The sequence below is a fragment of the Ochlerotatus camptorhynchus genome, unplaced genomic scaffold (assembly GCF_037179485.1).
Source record: "Ochlerotatus camptorhynchus isolate MF236.1 unplaced genomic scaffold, CSIRO-AGI_Acam_v1.1 ptg000150l, whole genome shotgun sequence".
Taxonomy (NCBI): Eukaryota; Metazoa; Arthropoda; class Insecta; order Diptera; family Culicidae; genus Ochlerotatus; species Ochlerotatus camptorhynchus.
The window spans coordinates 1,670,671-1,693,602 of NW_027040640.1; the positions used below are offsets into that span (position 1 = coordinate 1,670,671).

Here is a 22,932-nt window from a genome sequence, read left to right on the forward strand (position 1 = left end):
ATGACGCCAACGCAAACCATCAACATCATCGGGTACGGGAAACTTTCCTTTTCCCGATAATGTTGTTGGTTTGCGTAGGCGACCCTCGGTTGGCGAGAAAAGGTCCAACAAAAGTTTCTTTACAAAAAGCTTGCATGTCCTTTTCACATGTGGCTCTTGATGTGTGGCTTCTGAATGTGTGGCTCCCGTTTGACAGTTCACATTGACTCCCAGTTGACAAGCATATTGAGTGAGTCCGCAGTACCCAATTTAAACCCCACCCAAAATATCCAACCTATTCTGCGTGGCGAATGAGGTGAGGTATCCCTCTGTTACTAGTGAAGTGAAAATAATTGTCACCTCCTGTGTGGTGACTCTCCGTGCAATTCAAATGGAGAGTCAGGGCACAGAATCGACTTACGCCTACAAAGGAGGAAAACCAGGGGCGGGATGTGCAGTCAAATCGGCCTACTGAAAATCCATCAATGAGATGTAAATGTGTAAGGCTCATTGAGTTTGTTATCTCTTTCGTTCTCCCGCTGTTTAAACGGTTGAAGGAGTTTGACGTCAAACTCTGTCATCCATTTAATCAGCCGGAGAACGAAAGAGACAGTAAATTTACTGGGCCTCACCTGTTTACGCTCATTGATTTTCCATATGTGAATTTGGTTCCAAATATCAACAAACCATCGTTGCTTAAGCGAACCCCACGCGAAAGGAAATTATTGACAATAATATTGATGATGTGAACACATAAATATCAACAATCAATACGAAACTATCGATTTGAAATTGGCTCACTACTTGACTAGCCTATTGGTCCCAAGCAAACGTATCCCATTCTTGTCAGAATTCTAGTACTACACTATGTTTGTTTTGATTCTCTATGAAAGTTTGACAGATAAAATGAGGGGTTCGTGGATTTTCCCATGTTTCGAGGGGTGCATCGATTAGCTTGGGACCGAAGATAGTACCAGAGCTGAGCCAAAAAGTTTAGCACGTTTCTTCGGGACCTTCTGGTCTTAGAGTTACCTCTATGGCTATACCAGCATACCTTCACACACGTGTGATGCTAAAGCAACGGTCTATCAGCGGCCGGAAAGAGTTGGAACCGGTGGAGAAAATTGTAGGAGACCGACTACAGAGGATGATGAATAGATTTCTGTAGTTTGTGTTGTGTTCTTTGCAGCATTATTTGAATTGAAGGTACTAATGGGTTCTGATGAACTGCCTCTTTCTCTTGAGCCCACTCTAGAACCTACATTTCGTATTTAGATCTATAAGTGAACTGCTGGTTCGAGCTCTTCTGGTATATTCAATTTGAGGATGTTCCTGAATATACAGTCAAACAGGACGTAATGTTGTGAACTACTTCAATGACAGTTGTCCAGAAGTGCTCCCATTTTATTTACAAAAACCCAATGACTACAAGATTGTGCCGATGGATATGCCCTCGCTGTGCCAAATCTAATTTAGGCAAAATGTGCTGAGTGATTTACCTCTTGAGCATCTCATTAAATTTTCACATCTGTATGACTTCTGCCAGTGAAATATTTAAACCGTAAATATTGTATCTGAACTAACATTTGCATGACCAGGTTTCAGAACAATATGCCCAACTAATTCTGTTTTCGCCGCAAATTAGATCAGATCCCAGAGCAACTCTGAGTTAAAGAGAATTTGAGAGGTACTCAAATTAAAAACAGTCTTCCTCCTCAGTGTAAACACCCCATTAAGCAGCTGATGAATTTCGAGTAAATCATGTATGAAAATCTTATCTCTGAGACGGGAGTCGTCTTAGTTACGGACACGATACGCCTTTTAATAGAAACTAAGCGATCGATTCAGTCTCTCGTGGTGAATGAGGGGGACGACTCTATCTACGATGCAGGAAATATTATGTTTTGCTGTAGATAGAAAGAAGATTTATCACGATTTTGAAGATTTCCTGCAAAAAGATGATGCGCGATGCAAGTAGATGCGAGAAATGAAAGAAGATTTTTCAAAGATTTATTGACTGGGGTGAGATTTTTTGAGCATCTAGAATTGAGATTTAGATGTGTCGCCCCCCTCGGTGGTGATTAGGAGAACGTCAAAAAGAGTGTTGTGAGCAGAAATCTCTGCCGTGAGATATATAGGAAGGAGAACACTTTTTTACTATTCGTGATCAATTGATTCATCGGACATCTTCAGATCTATGGAAAATCGTAAAATACGACAATTACTGATGGAAATTGGCAAGATGTTCAATGAAAAATGCTTTGATTTGCGTTGCGAAAAATCCTTATTCTGATGTAAACAATCGGTTTGTTTGACGTTTCCTCTCGAACTAACCTGGCGCTCCCTACATTGGTGGTGCATTTAAAAGGCCTATCCGAGTGGGTTAGCCATGAAAATCTCACCTCAAAGAAGTCGCAGCGGTGATGGATTTGAAATTGCCTGACAAACTACACATATTTTCAAGTTTGTGACCAAAAACATATTTTTATTCGTGTTATAAAATAACACGTTTTTTCATTAATTGATAGCAGACACGAACATAAAAGTAAAGCTGGTCAGAATGGTAAGTAACATGTAATACAGTTAAGGGGTTGGCCACTCCGCACAGTGTGCCAAAAACACTGTTGGGCACACTCGTTGACACTGTTTGGCACCCATGGTTGGAAATTGTCATTATCTTTGAAGTTACTGGCAACACTGTGCTATCTCTGTGCCTGCCCAGTGCATGCGTCAAATTATTGTTGTTTACACAATTCAATTTTTGGATTCGTATAACCGTAACCGCTAACTTTCGGCCGAAACCAGCTACAAATTCCGCAAAACCGAGTTGGGTTCCCCCGCAGCATATCCTAATTCCTGTCTGAAGCAGTACACTATCAGAAAAAAGTTGGCGTAAAATAAGTGTGTGGAGTGACCACCCCTTATGGTCTCCAAAAAGGTCAATCGAAACCCCCAAGGGTTCTGGTTCTTTCTCACAAGGTCCTAGAATTTATTCCTCATTATCCCTGTGCTTGTCTCACAAGGCTTCAGAGCTTACCCCACAAAGCTTCTAGACTTGTTCCATTTATCCTCTAGAATATTCTAGTAAGAATTCCTGATTTGTTCCACAAGGCCTCGGCACCCGTGTCATAGGATCTCTGGACTTAACCTCAACAGCTCTTTAAGGGCCACCCACATTAGATCCGTATCTGATGCGTTGTGGAAAAGTTACACCTAAATCTATTGTCTAACTGTCAAATTTACGTCAACGCAACGAAAACGGATCTAATGTGGGTGGCCCTTTAGACTTGACCCATTAACCTCTGGTAATAATAAGGAATAAGGATAGTTTAGCATGGTTTTAGACGAACTAGCAAAAGAATTACTCTACAGTCTTTTGAAGGATTTATCAAGCCTTGTTTTTAACACTGCGTCCGCACGAGTATTTTTCTTAAGTGTCAATAAAGGCTCAAACGCAATGTGGGTGGAAGCGGAACGGAAGCGGAAAGATTGACAGATGCCTAAGCGAAGTCTATTTGGTTCTAACTACTTTTCAATCCGACAATCGTATGTTGGTCTTCAAGACGGCTGGTCATCAAGGCTACGAATCTCAATGAAGAGACTAGTTTCCATAACCGCTGATTTTCAGGACTACTGATCAAGGCCGCTGATCTTCGGAATCGTCAGTTTCCACAATCGCCGTTCTCCGTCTGAGACAGCTGGTCTTTATCCAAGTTCGTCCAAAAATGACTTCCTAGATAATTTGTTAAAGGTGGATGACCCTAGTGTAGTGTTGAACAGCCATAACTCTCACACCAAAGTCACGAGTTCAAATTTCACCCGGACAAGTCAGGAATGACTCATGACTCAGTGACCATAACAAAAAAATGTTGAAACCCTTTGCGAACATCTAAGCATCATAAACCTGTCCATTGCACCTTTATCAGCAACCATGAATTTGTCCAGGTCCCAGTTGAAGGACAATTATGAATGTTTCTGAAACTTCTGTTGCCGGTTTCTGCAGATTGTCAATTTAGTGACATAACAGGCCACCATTGAAAACGGTCACAAAAGTTTTCATGTTACTAGGTACGTAACTCCATTTGCAATCTCCTTCAATTATTCTTGCTACGAAATCTTCCGAATCTTTCAGTGCCATAGTAAACAGGAGTCTACATAGGGGAAATGGATGTAATGTGGTCCTAAATGTCCCTAATTTGGGCCCATACATAAATTCAGCAATCGACTAAATTGGATTATTCAGAGTTTTACATTTCGAAGATTTGAACACCTTTCCAGCTCTCTTTCTGAAGCTGCTTTCGATTTTCAAGCCAATTCTATTGAAGTGCGCGATTCTAAAAAAATCATGATTTTCTCAAAAGACTAATCTAATCGCTCTGAAGTTCTTACTAAAATTATATATTGAAGGGACCATCGAGATATGGAGAGAACAAGATATAGAACAATAACAGCCTAATGAATTGACTGTACTTTTGAATGCAATCTAAGCCCTGATCTGAGCCCATTTTAGTAAGCTCACAAAACAACAAACAACTCTGTTAGGTTTTCCTTCATGTTGATTTTGCTAGTTCAATCAGAGATCTTGTTTACATGAAATTTGACTTTTTTCATCGAGTCACTCATAATGAGTGTGTATGCTCAAAAAATGATCAGGACTGGAGCGTTAGGAGGTACAACTGGTGGAAATCCTCCAGTGGAAATTTTAACAAAAGTATCAAAATCGCTCTAATCATCATCGCTCTAAAAGATAGCAAGAAATGGGAGACAAAACAAACCCTGCAGAACTGTTAGAAATCAGGGTTGTTAATCGATAACGTCTTTTCGTTAACGTTTGCTATGGTAATTTCCCATTGCAGAAGTTAACGAAAAGACGTTATCGAGTTATCGATTAACAACGTTATTCAGAATGTTTGTGGGTACACGCTAAATTGAAAGTACCCATTAATGATTAAAAAAAGAACCATTTTGAAGAAAAGGGGCCTAACTCATTAATGACTAAATTTGTTTACCCACTAATGAGTATCTGTTATCCGTTAATGAGTAACAATTACTCATTAATTTGTAACATATACTATAATGGGTAATTAATACTCATATAATGAGTTAAGCCACTTTTCTTCAAAATGTGTCTTTTTCCCCCGTTAATGAGTACATTCATGTTAGCGTGTTCGCTTAAATTTAGATTATGCCTTGCACTATGCACTGTTAAATCTGTTGTGGGTCAGCTAGTTTGGTTTTGTCACATTGGCCCAGCTCCATCAAGTTCAAATTAATCGCATTTTTTGTGGTCTCTTTTGCCTTCTCTTCGCATCAGTTTCCATTTGGTGTTCGTGTTTCTTTTTTAAAGGGTAAGATTATGTCCATCATGTGTGTTAAAGTGTGCGCAACCTCATTCATTCGCTATAGCTTGCTATTTTACTATTGTTTGTGCTGATGCATCGTCATTCGTGAGTAAGTAGCAATAAATTATGGGTAAACTTTTAATTTAAAACGAACGAAAAATACTATTACTGTATTCAACTTAAGTAACTTCCTTTGTAAGTGTGTGTTTGTGTATGTGTCTATTGTGTTTGTTTCTGAGTGGATGGTCTCCGTTTGTCTCACTAATGTGTATTGGTAATCATCGGTTTTCTCGGCTATTTGCGATTGTTTGTGCGTGTATTTGTTTTATACTAAATTTTGATTTCATTTGTTCTTGTCCTACAGTTCGAAAAAAAAAAAAAAACAAAAGACTCTTAAACATTAAATATTGCTTCGTATAGAAAATAAAAATTGAAAATTTCCCGAAAATTTAGCGTCACATTTCCATTGACGATTCTATTTTAAAACGAAAAACAATAACAAACTAAAGAACGCTACTCGCGGCGCAAAGGGAATTGCCGTCATGAAAAACTTTGTCTTTTTGCTACGTTTTTTTTTATGGGACATTTATGTTTGGAGTTTGTGAATGTGTTGGTATGTCTATTTTAAATCGTAGTAGTAAGGGCGTATACACGAGTATCCAAAAAACGAACAGCGTTGGCGTCTTTTTCTTTTCTTTTTTTTTTACAGGTTGTTGTGGATGTTGTTTGCTATGGGAATACAATCCAAGCTTACTTGGATGGGAATAATGGAAAAACAATATTTACACGAATAGCGTTCCGTTTTCGTGTGCGTGCGTTGATTTTTGCCTTTGTTCAACAATTGCAAAAAAAAGTTAGGTTATGTGCTGTGTTTCTTTGTTGCTTTGTTATCACAATGTCAATTCAAAAATTTAAACGTCTATCTTACAAACGGGTGGTGTACATTTCCAGCCGGTAGCAGCAGTAGTAGTAGTAGTAGTAGTAGTATCGGTCCAGATCCTCCAGGAGCTGGTATCATTCGTGGAGGTTCTTGCTCAGTAGTAGATTGTTATGATGCCCGGACAGATGTCGCACCAGCTCCTGTAGCGTCTCGAAGTACAGCGTACAGAAGCAGCAGGTATACCGGCCGCCCGCTTCCGGCGCGTTGATGATGTTCCGATGCACCGAACAGAGATGCTTCAGCAGGTGAGCCTTCTGTTTGAACATCGCCACGCATAACCGGCAGGCGAATGGTTTCTCGCCGGTATGCACCCGCAGATGCGTCTTCAGGTTCCAACTCATACCGAATGTCTTACCACAGTACTCGCAGCGGTACTCCCGGACGGCAGTGTTGCCGCCCATGCTGCCTCCACCTCCGCCTCCTGCATTTCCCGATCCGGGACCATTGCCTCCGCTGTTGCCACTACTTCCGGAGCGGGCATTCAGTTCGGCTTGGCTGTTCTCGAAGTTTTTCATCTGCTGGATCAGTTCTGCCGGACTGGTTTCCGCATTTGGACCACCGTGGACGTACGGAATGCCGAGCAGTTCGCCGGGGCCACCTGGAAGACCAGCCAGGGCAGCCGTCGGCCATGGGTACACGAAGGGGGCGACCGCCAGCTTGTTGTCCGCACTGGGTGGTCGTATCCGGTTGTTGTTGTTATTGTGGTTGTTCGCCAGAGCAATGTCGGTGGGCCGGCCAGAGTTCGGTGAACCCGGTCGCATATCTGTCAGGGGGTCAGTAGGTAGGTTTTTAGTGCTGGAAAACTGTATTGAGCCGGGGTAGCAGAACTTACCAGGCAGGTACGTTGGAGCGGACAGGAAGCACTTTCGCGTCCTCAGGTCATCCGGGCTCAGGTAGCTCGGAACGAAGGGCGGATTCTGGGCAGGGGAGTTGTGGAAACCGGGCCGACGCTTCCGGTGCGGCGTCACCATCAGGTTGTCCGGCGAGTTGTGGAGCAGCTCGTGCTCGAGCGGCTTGCACTGTTCCGGATCCGTATGGATGAAGTACGCTTTCCGTTTGCTGCGGAACGGGTCCAGGTACCGGGGTAGTAGATTCTGGAAAGGGGAAACATTAATTATCAACTGTGGCGTCATCGAAAAGTAAAAAATATTGCTTCCAATGGATACAAGTCAGCGAAACTGTGTCTTTGGAAACTGAAATGATTGTAAACATGACCCTAAATTAGGGTTTCAAAGTTGTTGAAGACCGCTAGTCTCCATGATAGTATTGGCTTTAAAAATCACAGGTTTCGAAGACCGCCCATAGTGAATATTTTTTATCTCGTTGACCAAGACCATTGCACAGTGGTCCAGAAGCTGTATTTAGGTGGAATCAGAGGCGTCACCCTAACCTCAATATACCTGTTCAACAGCTCTCAAACTGTAAACAATTAAAAATATATTGTTTTAAATCGATAAAAATCAGTGAAATTACAAGATGCATTTTGGGACCGATTTGAATATAGATATGGCTCTAAATTACGTTTTCAAACTTGTTGAACAGGTAAAAAGTGAGGTTAAGCGACGCCACTGGGTGGAATGCATTATTTATGCCTTAATCATTATTTTTAGGTACATAGTGTCATCGGGAAAGTTTTTAATTTATGTTGGCCAATATTTTTATTTGCAGGACATTACGGTGGTCCATACAGTTGATGAGTTCTAAATTTTAGATAAACCTGCGTAATGTTCAACAGATTGTAGAACAAGTTATTTGAAACAACTTTGCTCAAGGAAGCGATTGTCCATCTCTAATGGTTCACGATTTATACTGATTTTTAATAAGTGACTTAGGGTGACCCCTAAAAAATCGATTTTTGAACAGTTACTTTTTATACATTGTTTTCTCGTAAAATAACTGTTCTCGATTTTAAGACACAATCATTTGAAAAAAAAAACCGTATTTTTAAGTTAATAGTTAAAAACTTTTCAACTAATTGAGTTAGCAACAAAGTTGCTTGGACCAACCGATTTTTAGGGGCCACCCTAAGTTACTTATTAAACCATTAGAGCAGCGTTTCTCAATCTATGGATCGCGAGCTGCCCATAGGTGGGTCGCAAGAATTCATTTTTTTTTTTTAAATTATTTGGAATCAAACCTGAGCCGAACCTTACACCTATGTGTAAATGCTTATAACGGTTTAAATTGAGAATTAATAATAAAATATCAACTCACCTTGGCGGGTGCATTTCCTATCGTTTCCACGTCGATGTTCGCATCGTCCGAGTCGGCATCCTGTGTTTTCACAATCGACAAGTTCACCGGATCCGACGAACTTCGCCTCCTATTTCCAATCGCTTCACCGCCACACCGTTCCCGACCGCCTTCCGTGCTGTCGCCTTCCTCCCCTTCGCGATCCTCCACATCCAGCTCGTAGTCCTCGTCCTCCTCCGGATCCCGTTCACCACTCCCACTTCGCCGTCCACCGCCGATGCTCCCGCTCAGATTCGTGGGCGTTGGCCGATCTGTACTTTCGCCGGCCACCGACCCGGACCGACCTCGATCGCCACCGCAGCCGCCTTCACTTCCGTCGTTCCCGCTCCCACCGCCGGCGTCGTCGTCCCCGTCGTGTCGACTGATCTGATGGTGCTGCAGGTTGTTGTTGCTTTTGATGATCGCTTCGTCCACCTCGTCCATGTATTCGCCTTCTTCGCGATCACCTTCCTCACTACTTCCGGAATTTCGCTCACTTTTGACACTGACCTTCTGACTCGCTGGATCGGCGACGTACGACTCTTGGCTCTTGGATCTCCGCCGCGGGTGATGGCTCGATGCAATGCCCTCATTTCGGTTGATGTCCACTTGTGGTTCCGACTTGTGGGATTCTACAAAGGAAAATTGATCAATCGTTAGCTCATGATGACTCCGCACGTTGCGGTCTTACCACTGTCGTTGGACTCCTCGCCGTTCTTCCATATGCTGGCCTTAATTTGTAGCAGCGCTAGCAGATCCTGCAGGTGATGGTACTCCTCCACGGATCGCACGTATACCTGTCCGGAGTACAGAAAGTCCAGCAGTAGCCGGAAGTAGCACACCTGAACGTCCGGAAAGTATACCGTGGTGATGCCATCCAGGATGGGTGTGTCCTCCAGGATCATTCTGGTAAAGGAAGAAAGCAAATCATTATTGGACGTTGGTCCTGGGATCGATCGAGTTGCACAATGTTTGGACCTGATTAGTGGACTGGCCGCGGCCAGTACCAGCTTGTGTGCACGGACTGTCTCTTTGCCATCGCAGATCAGCAGAAGGTCTGTTGCATGCTCGCCCCGGAATGCTGCACCGATTTCCTGGAGTATGCATTCGCCGTGTTTGCTATATTGCAGCATCAGCATCCTAACTGGAATTGGAAAGGGGGAGAAAAAGAGACAGCCGATTAGTTGTGCGGTAAATCACCGGTTTGCGTGGAGAAAAAAAAAATAGTTACTTCAAGCTCGGAACGGGAATGACGGGAGCACGCAAAACACCGCCAGCCGCAGGGCTTTCCCCGTAATAGTGGTTGCGACTTGGAATTGGTAATGACACAAATTAGTTCTAATTGCGGTCACGACTTTGGCACGCTGGCTGTTCGCGATCGTTAGTCATTTTTAGAAAAGTTGCACCACTTATGACGTCAGGTTGGACTTTCTTGAAAGTTAGTTCACACACGTGTGCACTGCCAAGGTGGATTTGCATAATTTTCTGAAGGTGAATGTTGGAATTTACGTGAGTAATTTTACCTTAATCACGGTGGGTGTGTAAATTAAGCTTGCAAAATTTAATAGTAATAGTTTGCTCGGCTTTCTCTCTTATTTTGAATGAAGTGAGATAAATTGGTGATCAATTTTTGAAGTGGCTGATTCAGGTTCAGGAGGTCATGTACACGCGAATCAAACGGCAAATACATCAAATCTTCCCATCAACACATCAACTATCACATACCTAATTGTAGCAAAAAGGGAACGAAATGTTAGGTTGGACTTAGACCAACTGTACCATTGGACTCAGTTTTAATTTAGGAAAGCGCCACTAGAAGAATTCCAGTTTCATGTAACTATTGACGAGCACTCGATGGTTTACATAAGAAGACGGCAGCATGGATTTTTCCACTGGTCTATGCAGGTTTAGGTTAATTAAAGAGCCACATGTGAAAAGGGCCTGTATGTCAAATGTAAAGTGACTTATGACTCATTCAGACGAACAGACACCAGTTTGCTTTAATCAGCTTTCATGTACATACGATTTTTCTTCACCAAATGTTAGTTTGGGTGCTAAATTGGTTGGTTTCAGGCTCAATCGAATAAACTTTATAGAGCCAAGCTATCATTTTCTTTATACATTATAAATGTCTTAAATTTAAAATTTAAAGATTTGACCGATTACGCGTGGTCTTCTCGAGGTTAGTGGATGACAATTGTTAGGATCGGGAGAAGGAATATGGAAAATTAACATTGAATAATTAAAATTTCTACCGACACAATATTTTAAAATGAACCGATTTGTGAGAGGACCCAAACTAACTTTTGGCGTAGAAAACCCCGATGTACATGAAAGTTGATTAATCTAATATTTCGTACACACGTGCAGCGTTATAGTACAAAAATGCACCGTTTGGCGGCAGTAGTGTCCATTGAACAAGTGAAATAGTTAAACGAAGTTGAAATTTAATGAATTTCTTTTTGCATGGTTAAGAGATGAACTAGCCTATGGCTAAAAATCTCTCTAATAAAAAAAAAAAACTTTTGCATGGTCAGTGATTATTGAACTGCACCATATGATGGTGGTTTTGCAAGTAAATATACTTAGTTAGGAAAAAATCCAAATCTGAGAAGTTGTAATTTTTTTGCAAAAATATCTTGGTCAAGGTTCTTTTTTAATACCCGGTGTTAAAAAACCTCTCCCACGAGGCTACTCGCCCTCTTCAACGACCTATGGCGCACTGACTCGTATCCGGACCTCTGGAAACAAAGCCTAGTAGTGCCCATTCCGAAGAACAACGCGGCGAGTGGAGAAGCCTCCTCTTTTAGGCCAATTGCGCTCACTTGCTGCGCGGCAAAAGTGATGGAGAGAATGGTAAATCGTCGACTTAGGCAGTTCCTGGAGTCTAACAGTCTCCTTGACGAACGGCAGCATGCATTCCGGCAAGGACATGGCTCCTCCACTTACTTTGCAGCCCTCGGGAATATACTCAAGGAAGCCCAGGACAACGGTCACCATGCGGAGTTAGTATCCCTTGATATATCAAAGGCGTTCAACAGGACGTGGACGCCCGGCGTCATCAGGCAGCTCATCGGCTGGGGCCTGAAAGGCCACATCACGCACTTTGTACGGAATTTCCTCCTTGATCGTACCTTCCAGGTGACTGTCGGGAACACTCAATCGGATCCGTTCCCCGAGGAAACTGGAGTGCCCCAGGGATCCGTCATAGCGGTTACGCTATTCCTGGTGGCAATAAAAGGGGTGTTCAGCCGACTGCCCAAGAACGTGCACGTAATCGTCTATGCCGATGACATACTCATCGTCGTAACGGGACGAACGACTAAACGTACCAGGAATATTGCCCAAGCAGCTGTCTCCGCCGTCAGCAGGTGGGCGCTTTCTGTTGGTTTCCAGTTCTCCGCTCCAAAGAGTGTACGGTGCCATATCTGCCACTCGGGCCATCTGATTCGGGAACCACCGATCACCATCCAGGACCATCCAATTCCGCTTAAGAAAACAGTACGTGTTCTGGGGGTAATTCTGGATCGGACTCTAAGTTTCGACCAGCACTTCAGAACGGTGAAAGAAAACTGTCGTAGCCGCATCAACATCGTCAGGACAATCTCCCGCCCGCACCGCTCCAGTAACCGCGAGATCCGCCTTCGTGTCGCCCGGGCTGTTATCGACAGTCGACTTTTCTACGGCATTGAAATTACCTGCTTAGCCACCGAGAAGCTGAACCGCATCCTCGCTCCGGTATACAATACCTACGTACGCATCGTATCCGGCCTTCTACCTTCTACGCCTGCAGACGCTGCTTGTGCGGAAATCGGAGTCCTCCCTTTCCGCTATCGATCTGCTGCAGCTACTGCTACAGCCACTGCCCTCGCTGCTAAGACATCCGAGAATGATAGGGTCTTTCTCCTCAACGAGGGAAACAGAGCCCTCCGCACTGCAGCCAACCTTGACCTCCCCCCGGTGGCCAGGGTCCACTGGCATGGAGAGAAAACGTTATCAAAATAGATAAGCGGATTAAGAGAGGATTCCAAGCCGGAGATAACTCTGTAGCGTTGAGGCGTTCAGTTGCAGAACTTCTTGGGTCGGTCTATCCGGGGCACGTTCATCGCTTTACGGACGGATCGCGATCACGGGCTGGAGTGGGACTCGGACTGGCAGGACCAAACTCCGCAACAAGACAAAGTCTACCGGAGGAGTGTTCCGTTTTTTCCGCAGAAGCCACTGCTATTCTTGATGCAGCCATCACTCCTGCAGATCAACCGATCCTTGTGCTAACGGACTCACACAGCGTCATCCAGGCGCTGGAAGCCGAAGCCCCGAGCCACCCCTGGATACAAGCCATTACACGATATGCCCCACCCTCAACCGTTTTTAGGTGGATTCCCGGGCACTGCGGTGTTCCTGGAAATGAGGCTGCGGATAGGCTGGCGGGATCCGGTCCATCTGGTCCCCGCTTCACCAGGAACATACCACTCCTAGACGTCAAGCGTTGGATCGCGAATATTATCATGGAAGCCTGGCAGGAGGAATGGTTTCAGTCGCGGACCACTTTCCTGAGAAAGATCAAAGAAACCGTACGACCCTGGCTAGACAGCCACAAGTACAAGAACCAACGGATCATTTCAAGACTCCGGACCGGCCATGCGAGGATTTCCCACAATTTTGGTGGGACACCCTTCCACAAGGTTTGTCCAATCTGCAGCATCCCTGCCTCGGTGGAACACGTGCTGTGTGTCTGCCCAGAGTTTCAAAGGCTACGCGAACAACACCGACTCCCAGAGAACATCAGGGAGCTACTTGGCAACGACCCCTCGACGCTGGCTGCGCTGATTGTTTTCTTGAAGGACGCTCACCTGTACAACCAAATCTAGCACTCTCGTCGTTGGCTGCGCTGTCCGTGTTCTTTCACTTTCCTATTTTCCTACCGTCGGGGTATCTCTGCCGGACTGGGGCACTGTCTCTTACGGTGGAGCTCTACCTTGTTCGCGCATCCATTCCTCACCACAGTCCCGATGTAACTCCCATTTTACATTAAGTTTTTTTTTTTAAATGTTGTCTCAGAACCAGTTTTACGTTACGTTAATGTTAGACTGAAACGTTTCCTTAGAGGCAGGCCATAAGCCTGACCTTCTACTATCAAATGTGATGAACTAGCCTACGGCTAAAAATCACAAAAATAAAAAAAATCTTTCAAATAATCAAGTCCAAGAATTTTAAATCCTGTTAAATTATCTGGATTTTGATGATTTGTATCTTTCAAATAATGGTTTAAGGATTCCATAAATGTAATCTTGAAAATTATTATTAGGTAATCAAATATTAATTTTATTAATTCAATAATCAAATGCATTGTCTATTTCCTCACTCTGTACTGATTTTTCTGACTCGATTTATGACAACAAACAATTTATTAAGATGATTTTAAATTCCGATCGCGAATTGGTGTAATTGGCGAAAAATTGAGGCACAGAGAAAATTGTTCTGAGTCTCGGACTTGAACAAATTTTGAAAAATTTTTAGACAATCATATAAATAGATAACAGTCTAAGAAAAATAAATATATTAAATTCTGGAATGAGGAAAATTTGCCAAGATGGAGAGATCGCTGACATAGAACATTTTGCTTGCCTCTTGGACTTAAAATCTCGATCTGGGATATAATTTAGAGATTTTGAACCAATTTATTAATGCTGGAACTTAATAACTCTAGATCTCTATGACAAAAAAAAATTAAGAAAATTGTGCAGCTTGGAAAATTCATTGTATTTTGAATACATTTAAAGTAAGTACAAAGTCCTAGAAAAATTTATATGCATCTGAAACGTAAATATGGCATTTTTTTAATTCCATTTTACAAGTCCGGAAAAAGTACAATACAAGCCCATTAAGCTAAGAAACGAAGTCAAGATTCTGCGACACGATTTTTGCTCGATGTTTGAACCAATAACTACTTTTAAAATTCTAATCTTGGAAAAATGTCCAGAGCAAGAAAATTTTCCTACACCATTTTTCGAAATCTAAGGCTTGGAAAACTTTCAAGAGCACGATGTAAAAACGCCAGGATTTTGGGCCAGATTTTTTTTTTCGAGACATTTTGGGATCACAGGCAAGGGGAAAAAATTAAAAATTTATAATCTGGTTCGGACAAATTTGGAAGATAACGGACTTGAAGGTCTAGATTCTGGTCTGATCGCAACTCTTCTCATTGGACTTTATACGCTGATTTTTAATTAACCAAACCAAACTGTGATTTGAGGTGATTGTTTAAAGGCAAATTTCTTTACTCGCAACTTTATTGGTCGTAAAAAAAAGTGACTTTAGTGACTACATTTTAAGAAATAGTGACTTTAGTGACTTTTGGGTGGAAAAGTGAATTTTTAGTGACTGACTTGAGCATGCAACCCTGCAACCAACAATGCTAGTATGCATCTAAAAAAAAAAGTAGCATTTGTTGTCCAGGTTGAAACCCATATTAAAACATGGAAAAGACCTAATCCACCCAGCGTGACATGTGCCTTCTCGTAAAATGCATATAGAAAAGGTATTCGGAAAGAAAATATCTCCGGAACCGAAAGTCCGATCGGGACCAACAGAGTTCTACGTTAATCAGATTCGAACAAACTTGAAATTAAATCGATTCAGCGACATGCGATCCGAATAAAGTGAGTGAGTGGCATACACAGACCTGGAATAGTTCATGCACCCACAGATTACACATTTCCACATTTGACATGTCGGACAATTTTCGGAAATTTATTTCAAGTAATATTATACCCTTTCGGTCTGAGAAAAGCAAAATAATGAAGAGCTTTGAGTGACAGATTTTTTGACAGATACGCGTATTTCGTCTACTACTTGCAGACTTCATCAGTGCCAAGTACTCAACACCACTGAAGAATCCATCTTTTATCTACGAGTTATATACTTATCAATATGTACTAAAAATCAGCAGGTATCCACTGTCATGTCACTATTTACCTAACCAGGTAGGGTAGGTGTACCAGTTATGGCCATACGTTCCTATTATAGTGTGTTCCAGTTATGGCCTATGGAATTCCCATAGGCCATAATTGGAACACACCATAATAAGAACGTATAGTCATAACTGGTACATCTATCCTACCTAAATTTAGTCTCCAACAGGTAGAGGCATGCTACGATGTGTGGTGATTTCAGCTGATTTGTCCTGCTGCTGAATACTAAATCTAGGCCAAAACTTCTAAACTTCGAAATCAATGGTTTGGTATTTTTGTCGAAATTCACCGCTACCCGCCTTAAACCCTCAGTTACTGGTGTAAGAGTTGTCGAAATACGCTAAAATGATCCCTTGTTATTTTATCGATTACTGCTTGAATTGTTTTTTCTTGATACCCATTAAGTCTAGCGATTTGAAAAATGTGAGCTATTTCCTTTGATTTGCCTGTATCGCTAAGAGGAAGAGTTTGCATACTGTGAACTGTGGTGAAAAGCGGCCATTTTGTGTTGATGGGAATGGTTTGATGTGCTTGGTATTACTCTCTTTGTTTTTATTGGTTTCCTATAGATTTCGAAATTGAACGAAGACGTTTCCCTGATGATGAGAAGATCTAAGAAGAGGAGTTTGCCGTCTCTCTCCTCTTCGTGGGTAAATTTGATGTCCTTGTGAACGTTGCATATGGCCTCCAATTTTTTTTTAAATCTTCCCTTTTGACAATGCTAAAAATGTCATCCACGTGTCCATAGGAGCACCTTTAGTTTGTTTATAAAAATTTCCTTCGAAAATGAAATAATTTTCCTCCATACAAAGACGAGTAAGCTTGAGATATGACCGAACTTTGTTTTTCCAAGTAGAATCCTCATGTTGCTTCAGAAGCCAGTCCTCTAAAAGGTTGATGGCTTCCTTTACTGGTACACTCGGTTAAAGTGCTGTGACATCTAATGAAACCATGACTTCATCTTCCCGAATCTCTTCTGATGCCTGAAGTTGATTTGCGAATTCCTGTGTGCTGTTACCTGAGCGAGTGGTGAAGGGTTTAGGCATATTTTGAAATTACTTTACTAGCCATTTGGCAAACTTATGAGTGGGGGACCGTTCAGCCGAGATAATCTCTCTCATTTCGTTTCCTGGTTTGTGAATCTTTGGTAAACCTTTGATCCTAGGTAGAATAGGGTTTGAAACTTTCAATTGATTCGAAGTGTTGCCAATAAACGCCTTGCACTCTTTCAACGTTTTATCCACATGTTTAACCATAGATAGGAGGGGGTCAATCCTCAACTGCCTGTAAGGGCTGCTAGTATTTTTTCCATCATCCGATTACAGTCGGAAAAATCGAAATTTACTATTTTAATGCAGGCAAAAATTTAAACTTTTGAGCTAAGGTCGACCTTTCCAGGAAAGTTGGAAGAAATTTCCGGGAAATGTTTGAATTAGCTTCCAGAAAAATAAAAAAATAAAGATCTTCTGGAGGAAGCTTGAAGAAAATTCTATGAAAAGTCGGGAAAACTTGCGAGAAACTTCTGGAGAAAATTTAAAGAAAGTTTCGATAAAAATCGGATTTGGAAATCGGAAAAAAATAAATTCCAGTGGTAGCCATTTCCAGCGGAAGCTAGAATCATTTCGGGAAAACCTTTCAACAGATGCCGGAACAAACCTCCCGAAGAAGCTCATGCAGAAACTTCCAGAGGAAGAGGAATAAAACTTCTCCTTGAAAGATACTTTCGGACGAAAAAGAAGCTTTCTGGAGAAGACGGAAGAAACTTCTTGAGGTAGTCTAGAAGAATCTTATTGAAAAAGTCAAATGCTTCGTCCGACGGTAGCCAGAGGGTTTTCGGGAAGATGTCAAAAGAAACTTCTAGGGAAAGTTGGGATACCATTTCCGGAAGAAAGAAATTCCCGTGGAAATCGGTAAAATCTTCTAGTAAAAGTTAGCACAATTTTTCGGGGGAAGTTGGAAAGAACTGCCAGGAAAAGAGAAAGAACCTTTTGAGCGAAACCAGAAGAAACTTCCGAGGGAAGTCAAAATATCTTCCTGGCAGGAACCTATATACATTGCTTACATTAATGATATAAGTGTTTCCCAATTCCCAGTAATTACCGGAATGTGCCATCAGCTGTATCTCGATTCCTGGGTAGCCAAAATCGACGAGGAAATAGAAACCCTAGACAACATCGTATGAAGCTGAAAGTTGAACAATTTTATGAGCAATTTAAAGGCTATAAAATTCGAAATATTCAAAACGATAAAAGTCCTTCATAAAACCAGTTTCAGACCAAATAGGATAAAAACACACAAATTTTGACTTGACCTCCTCCGATTTGTAAGAAACACACAATTACTCAAAAATTACATGCATATTTTTCCCATAAAGACTTTATATTTCTGTAAAACTTTGTCTCACACATCATGCCGATCAGAAGTGACGTTTTCATGCTGCAATTAATTGAAAAATTGCATAGACGGCATTTTGAAAAAAAAAATGCAACATCCAATAATCATTTGAATTACACTGGAGTCGCTTTTTACGCGGTTTTTTTTACACGGTTTTTTACGCGGTTTTTTTTTACGCGGATTTCGGAATTTACACGGTTTTTTTTACGCGGATTTCGGAATTTACGCGGGACGTATACCCGCGTAAAAAGCGACTCCAGTGTATTTAAAAAATTGGTATAAAATCTCAAAAATCGGCATTCGGAGGAGTTTTATCTGTACATCGGTATCAAGTTCGAAAATCGGTACAAATGGCAATAAATCGGCATACGTGGCAACGCTGATCCCCACTGGAATTTCAGAATCAAACTGTTCATGTCTCAGAAATTTTGGAAAACTTTTTTTTTTAGTTTGAGGTGTCAAAAGTTTTGCAAAATCTTAGTTATTTTTCTGAGATACAGAAGCATGCACTTTTTCGAAGGCCACTTGGCTGAATGCTATTGGATTGAATGTTTCAAGAGGCCGAATTAAAGTGAGAGATTTACGTTATGAATATTGTTCTTGAAACTTGGAAAAGTTTTGAAAATATTTAAGTTATTTATAAAATAAAAACAAAATAAGATGTGCTTTGAAAAATTATCTCTTGACAAGTACAAAAAATGCTGCTTTCCGTCACTTTGAAGACATTTGTAGATAATTTTGATGAAAATTCCAAAGACATTTCGAGGGGAGCTTAAAGATATTCTACACACTGTTATAATCTACTGACTCCAGTTAAATATCAAAATGAACTGGAGTCAATAAATTATAAAAGTTCCGCAAGTAAAAATAAACATTCTGGCAACTCAATACAGAATCAGTGGGTTGAGATAAAATCTAACGATTCCAAAGAAGAGCTCCTAGAAATCTCGGAAAAGAATTTCATAAGAATTTTGGAAAGAAGTTTAAGAGTGTGTGTGTGTGTGTATTCCCTCTAACCCCAACTGGTCGGGAGTTAGAAAGTGATAGCTCTATTGCAGATCCAGCAACCCATTTCAGAATGTCTGGAGAGTCACGCCCATTCCGAGGTTACTTTCACTTACAATAAGCCCCGCATGTATGTATTACCTCTATCAATTGGATATTAGTATTACACACACACTTCTAGTTTCAAAGTGTTCTTTTGAATCCTGACACGTAATTAGTTTATGTTTTTTTAAATTGTAAAAAGTATTTGGACTGGTCTCACCATGTTAATTTGATCCTCCAATCCAAGGGTTCCGTAGATTTGCTTTTCTCTACGCTTTGCATCTCATTTCGTGATTCACATTTGTCGTAATACTTCCTTCAATCAAAAAAACACATACTTTGACTATATGTTTTTAGTATTACTTCTACGTGAAGTCATCGACACCCCTCACCATCCCTCTCCAAAGGGGGAGTTTGGTAAAGAGAGATGAAAAAACCGATTTGTACCTTCCTTAAAAGTTGTCCTAGCTCGCTTGTCTAATATCTATATACAATCTTCACACTGCCGTACTCTAACGGAACTATCAACTCTATGCTTTCATCTACTCCATCTATCGTATAAAAATTACCACTACAGTCTGTTATTTGAAATTAGCATCTTCAAAAAAACACAAATTTTCATGCATTTCCATGGTCATCTCGGAGGAGGTTCGCGTCTAATGCTTTCCCCAGGAACCGTTCGCGGTCTCCAGCTACGAGTGCAGTCTTCAGTCATCATTCAGATTATTCGCAATCTCCGACACTTGCGAGAGATCAGCAGCTTTTGCAAGCGGAAAACTTGCTGGTTCACGTTAACGTCGGCCACCGAATTACCACCAAAACTGGCGACGGACACATTATCAGCACGTTCCCTGGCTAATTCACCCACACTTGAAACGAAATTTCAGCATACAAATTAACAACTTTAAAGCAAAAAATGTTTAATTCACTACGTAGCAAAAGAAAAACACGTCAGCTTTCAAGCGCGGCCTACTGCGATCCAGCTACACTTTTGGTGCAATATGTGCTGAAATTGCAGGAGTTCTATATGCTGGAAGAAAAGCATTGGCAGCCCCCTGTGTGGACGATCTCCTAAACAAATATGGGACGTGGACACTGGCCAACGACCCTCCTCTCGCTAAACTGTCCAGGTCCACGTAGTTTATTGACAGTGATGTACGGCCTGCAAATCCATTACCCAATAGAGTAGACATCCCAGTAATGGCTATTATGATGGAATTCCATAGGCCATAATTGGAACACGCCATAATAGGAATGTATATCCATGATTGGCACATCTTTTCTATACTAGCCCTCAATATTTAAGCATGTAAGTACCATTAAACCCCTCTTGAAATTTCTCGGAAAAGTCACAGTGCCAGTTTCTCACCTATGGATCCATTGAAATCGTTCTTGATTCACACGCGTCTGGTCGTCCCCGCCAAAAGTGGGTGGTAATCGGAGCAATGTCGACACGATCGTCCTCTATCATGCTTCTCCCCCCCCCCCACCCACACGACCGGACGGACACGAACCGGGCGAAAGCTCATTTACCTACACACATCCTCTCTATCATGGCACTACAATGTGTCACCCTCTTTCACTCTCTTTCTCTCGCACTCAGACACGATGTGGGCAAACCCCCTTATCACATGCGAATTCATGGCACATGCTCAGAAGGTGGCACCTACCCAAAACAGACCGACTGCGACGCCGCCGAGTGGGGGAGGGAAAAGGCCAATCTCATTGACATTCCGACAGGTGCGCCCGTCCGAACCAACCAACCATCCATTTGGTGGTGACACCGGCCAAGGTTAGTCGAAAATCATCCCCCGCGACAAGTGCCTCCGTACCGCGGTGAAATCTAATTAACGATTCCGTCCACCGTCCGCGTTTTCGCCTCTATTCCAAAGTCATTAATTTCAAAGTGTGATTTTTTTTCCCGCGCTTCGGACTCCGGGGACTAGGTTAGGTGTATTGCTTCAAACGATTCAAGCGTTCCAAGTTGCTGGTTGTGGCTCAATGTCGTCCTTGGAAGGCCAACACGCACCGCTGACCGCTGGCTGACTGACTGACTGCGCCATCATAATCGCGGAGGAAAGAATTCGATTAAAATTCGAAAGTCGCTCCGTCCCTGGGGGCCTTTTTCGTTGTTGCGGGCTCTTGACCAACCTGTGGCTTGTGACAAACACAGTCGTCCGACGCACTATATACAAACATACCCACTAGGTTTAGATTTATTTCCTCATTAGCAAATGCGATCGAGCGAGCGAGCGACCATGCGTCTCCACCGTCAACGTTGCTCCGACTGCGGCCTGCTGGTTGCCGTTCGAAGGTAAACTGCTGCTTGGCCCCAAGCGAGCAGCGAAAGTCACTGTTGTTGTTCACACCACCATCACCACCGTCGTCGTCGTCGTCCGTCTTGTCGTGTCATTTCGCTTAGTGGACGACGGTAAATTAGTGGTTGTGCTGGTAGATTTAAACGTTCATCAGATTGCACAACTTCCCACCACTCGCCGCGCTCGCTTGGCTCGCTAGTCGCTGTAGAGGATCAGGTAGATATTTCTCAAGTGTAGCAACCTGCCGCCTGCCACGATCGAGCAGATTGATGGTGAAGTGGGTGGTAAGGGGAAGCGGGGGAGGGGCGATTCCAGTGAGACGAAGTGATTGTATCATTCACTCACAACTTATGACACATACGTAGTAACAGTTGTTGTGTGCACGAAAAGCGAAGAACAAAAAGAAGTGGGAAGTCGAGTCAAGTCCAAGGTCAACGTTGAGGCTGTCTCTTTCTGTCTCTCCTCCGGTATTATCCTCGGATGCTTTCAGATTGGATGTGTGATTTAGTGTAGGTAACGAGCAATGAATGATAATAATAATAATAATAATAATAATAGTGCTCCGTTGTATGCCTTGGGAAAGGGAAACCGTATTCTTCGTGGTCGACTGCGTAGCGCAATTTTGGAGATGTTATTTTTTTCTTTCGTAAGTTGGTTTTTAAATGCTTTGTTTGTATTTTTCCTGCGGATTACAGGTTCAGAGGTTTGAGGAAAGAATTTAAATGACTCAAGCGAGAAACCTGTTTACGAAAAAAATAATGGTCATTTTGCTGTTGAATTTAAGATGCCTGGGCTCGTGCTGCAAGTCGACAAAACATGTTATATTACATTTACTCAGTGCTCAATGCGATTCACTGTCACGGGATGAATTGGCTCTTTCTCTTTTATTTAAAATTAAATGTCAGCACTTAGCAGTGCACTGAAGTGATGTAAAAATCCATCGAAAAACAAAGATTAATCCACCTAACGTAATAATAAATAGCGAAAGAAGAAGGATTGAAGATCATCATTTATCTGACGAAGTCATCAAAAATGGTCACCATATTGAGAATTGACAAAACGAGAACGTACCAATAAAATTCGCAATTTGTTGTATTCATCTGAACGACTTTTCCAAAGACAGCAACCTTCTATGTAGCAGAGCAGCGAAGTTAAAGCAAGCAATCAGAAGTCAAATGGCACATAAGCATAAGAAATGAAAATTCTCCCCTTTGGTTTGTTTTCCGTCGATCTTGTTTTCCGTGCTGAGCACCAATGCTACCGATGCCAGGAAGGCAGCTCCCCCACCTGGACCCTACCTATCGACCCATCAACTCATGAACCGGGGAGAGATGTTATGCCTCAGAACATCCCAGCGGCGCCGGCTGGGATTGAACCCAGGCCTGCTGGGGTGAGAGGTAATCATGCTTACCACTACACCACTGGCGCCACTAAATGAAAATTCTGATTTCAGCTTCAGAGATTGAGTAACTTTTACTCATTCGTATGGAGACATTTCCAAAAGCATAGGTCACTCAGCGCATGAGTAACCTACGGTTTTAGAAATGTATCCATACGAATGAGTAAAAGTTACTCAATCTCTGAATAAGATTCGTATTCAGTGAATGTAGACTGCTTAAGCGAGCCTTTTCAATTAAAATGCCTCTAGCGCTGCATGGTGAGTCATTTCTGAACTGATAGGTCCATCCGAATAACTGAACAGAATA

The 22,932-nt window shown here is 42.2% G+C and overlaps 1 protein-coding gene across 2 annotated transcripts in view; it reads right to left on the minus strand.

The window, feature by feature from the left end:
• Positions 1-6,192: 6,192 nt before the first annotated feature.
• The window catches only part of ken (ken and barbie), a 73,314-nt gene continuing 56,574 nt past the window's right edge, over positions 6,193-22,932 (minus strand). For both annotated transcript variants that reach the window (XM_065221919.1, XM_065221920.1), the window contains 5 exons: positions 9,472-9,637; positions 9,185-9,399; positions 8,476-9,125; positions 7,094-7,355; positions 6,193-7,024 (listed from right to left, as the gene is read on the minus strand). In XM_065221919.1, the coding sequence (XP_065077991.1) occupies positions 6,336-7,024; positions 7,094-7,355; positions 8,476-9,125; positions 9,185-9,399; positions 9,472-9,637 (1,982 nt within the window). In that variant the 3' untranslated portion in view covers positions 6,193-6,335. The remainder of the gene's footprint in view (positions 7,025-7,093; positions 7,356-8,475; positions 9,126-9,184; positions 9,400-9,471; positions 9,638-22,932) is intronic.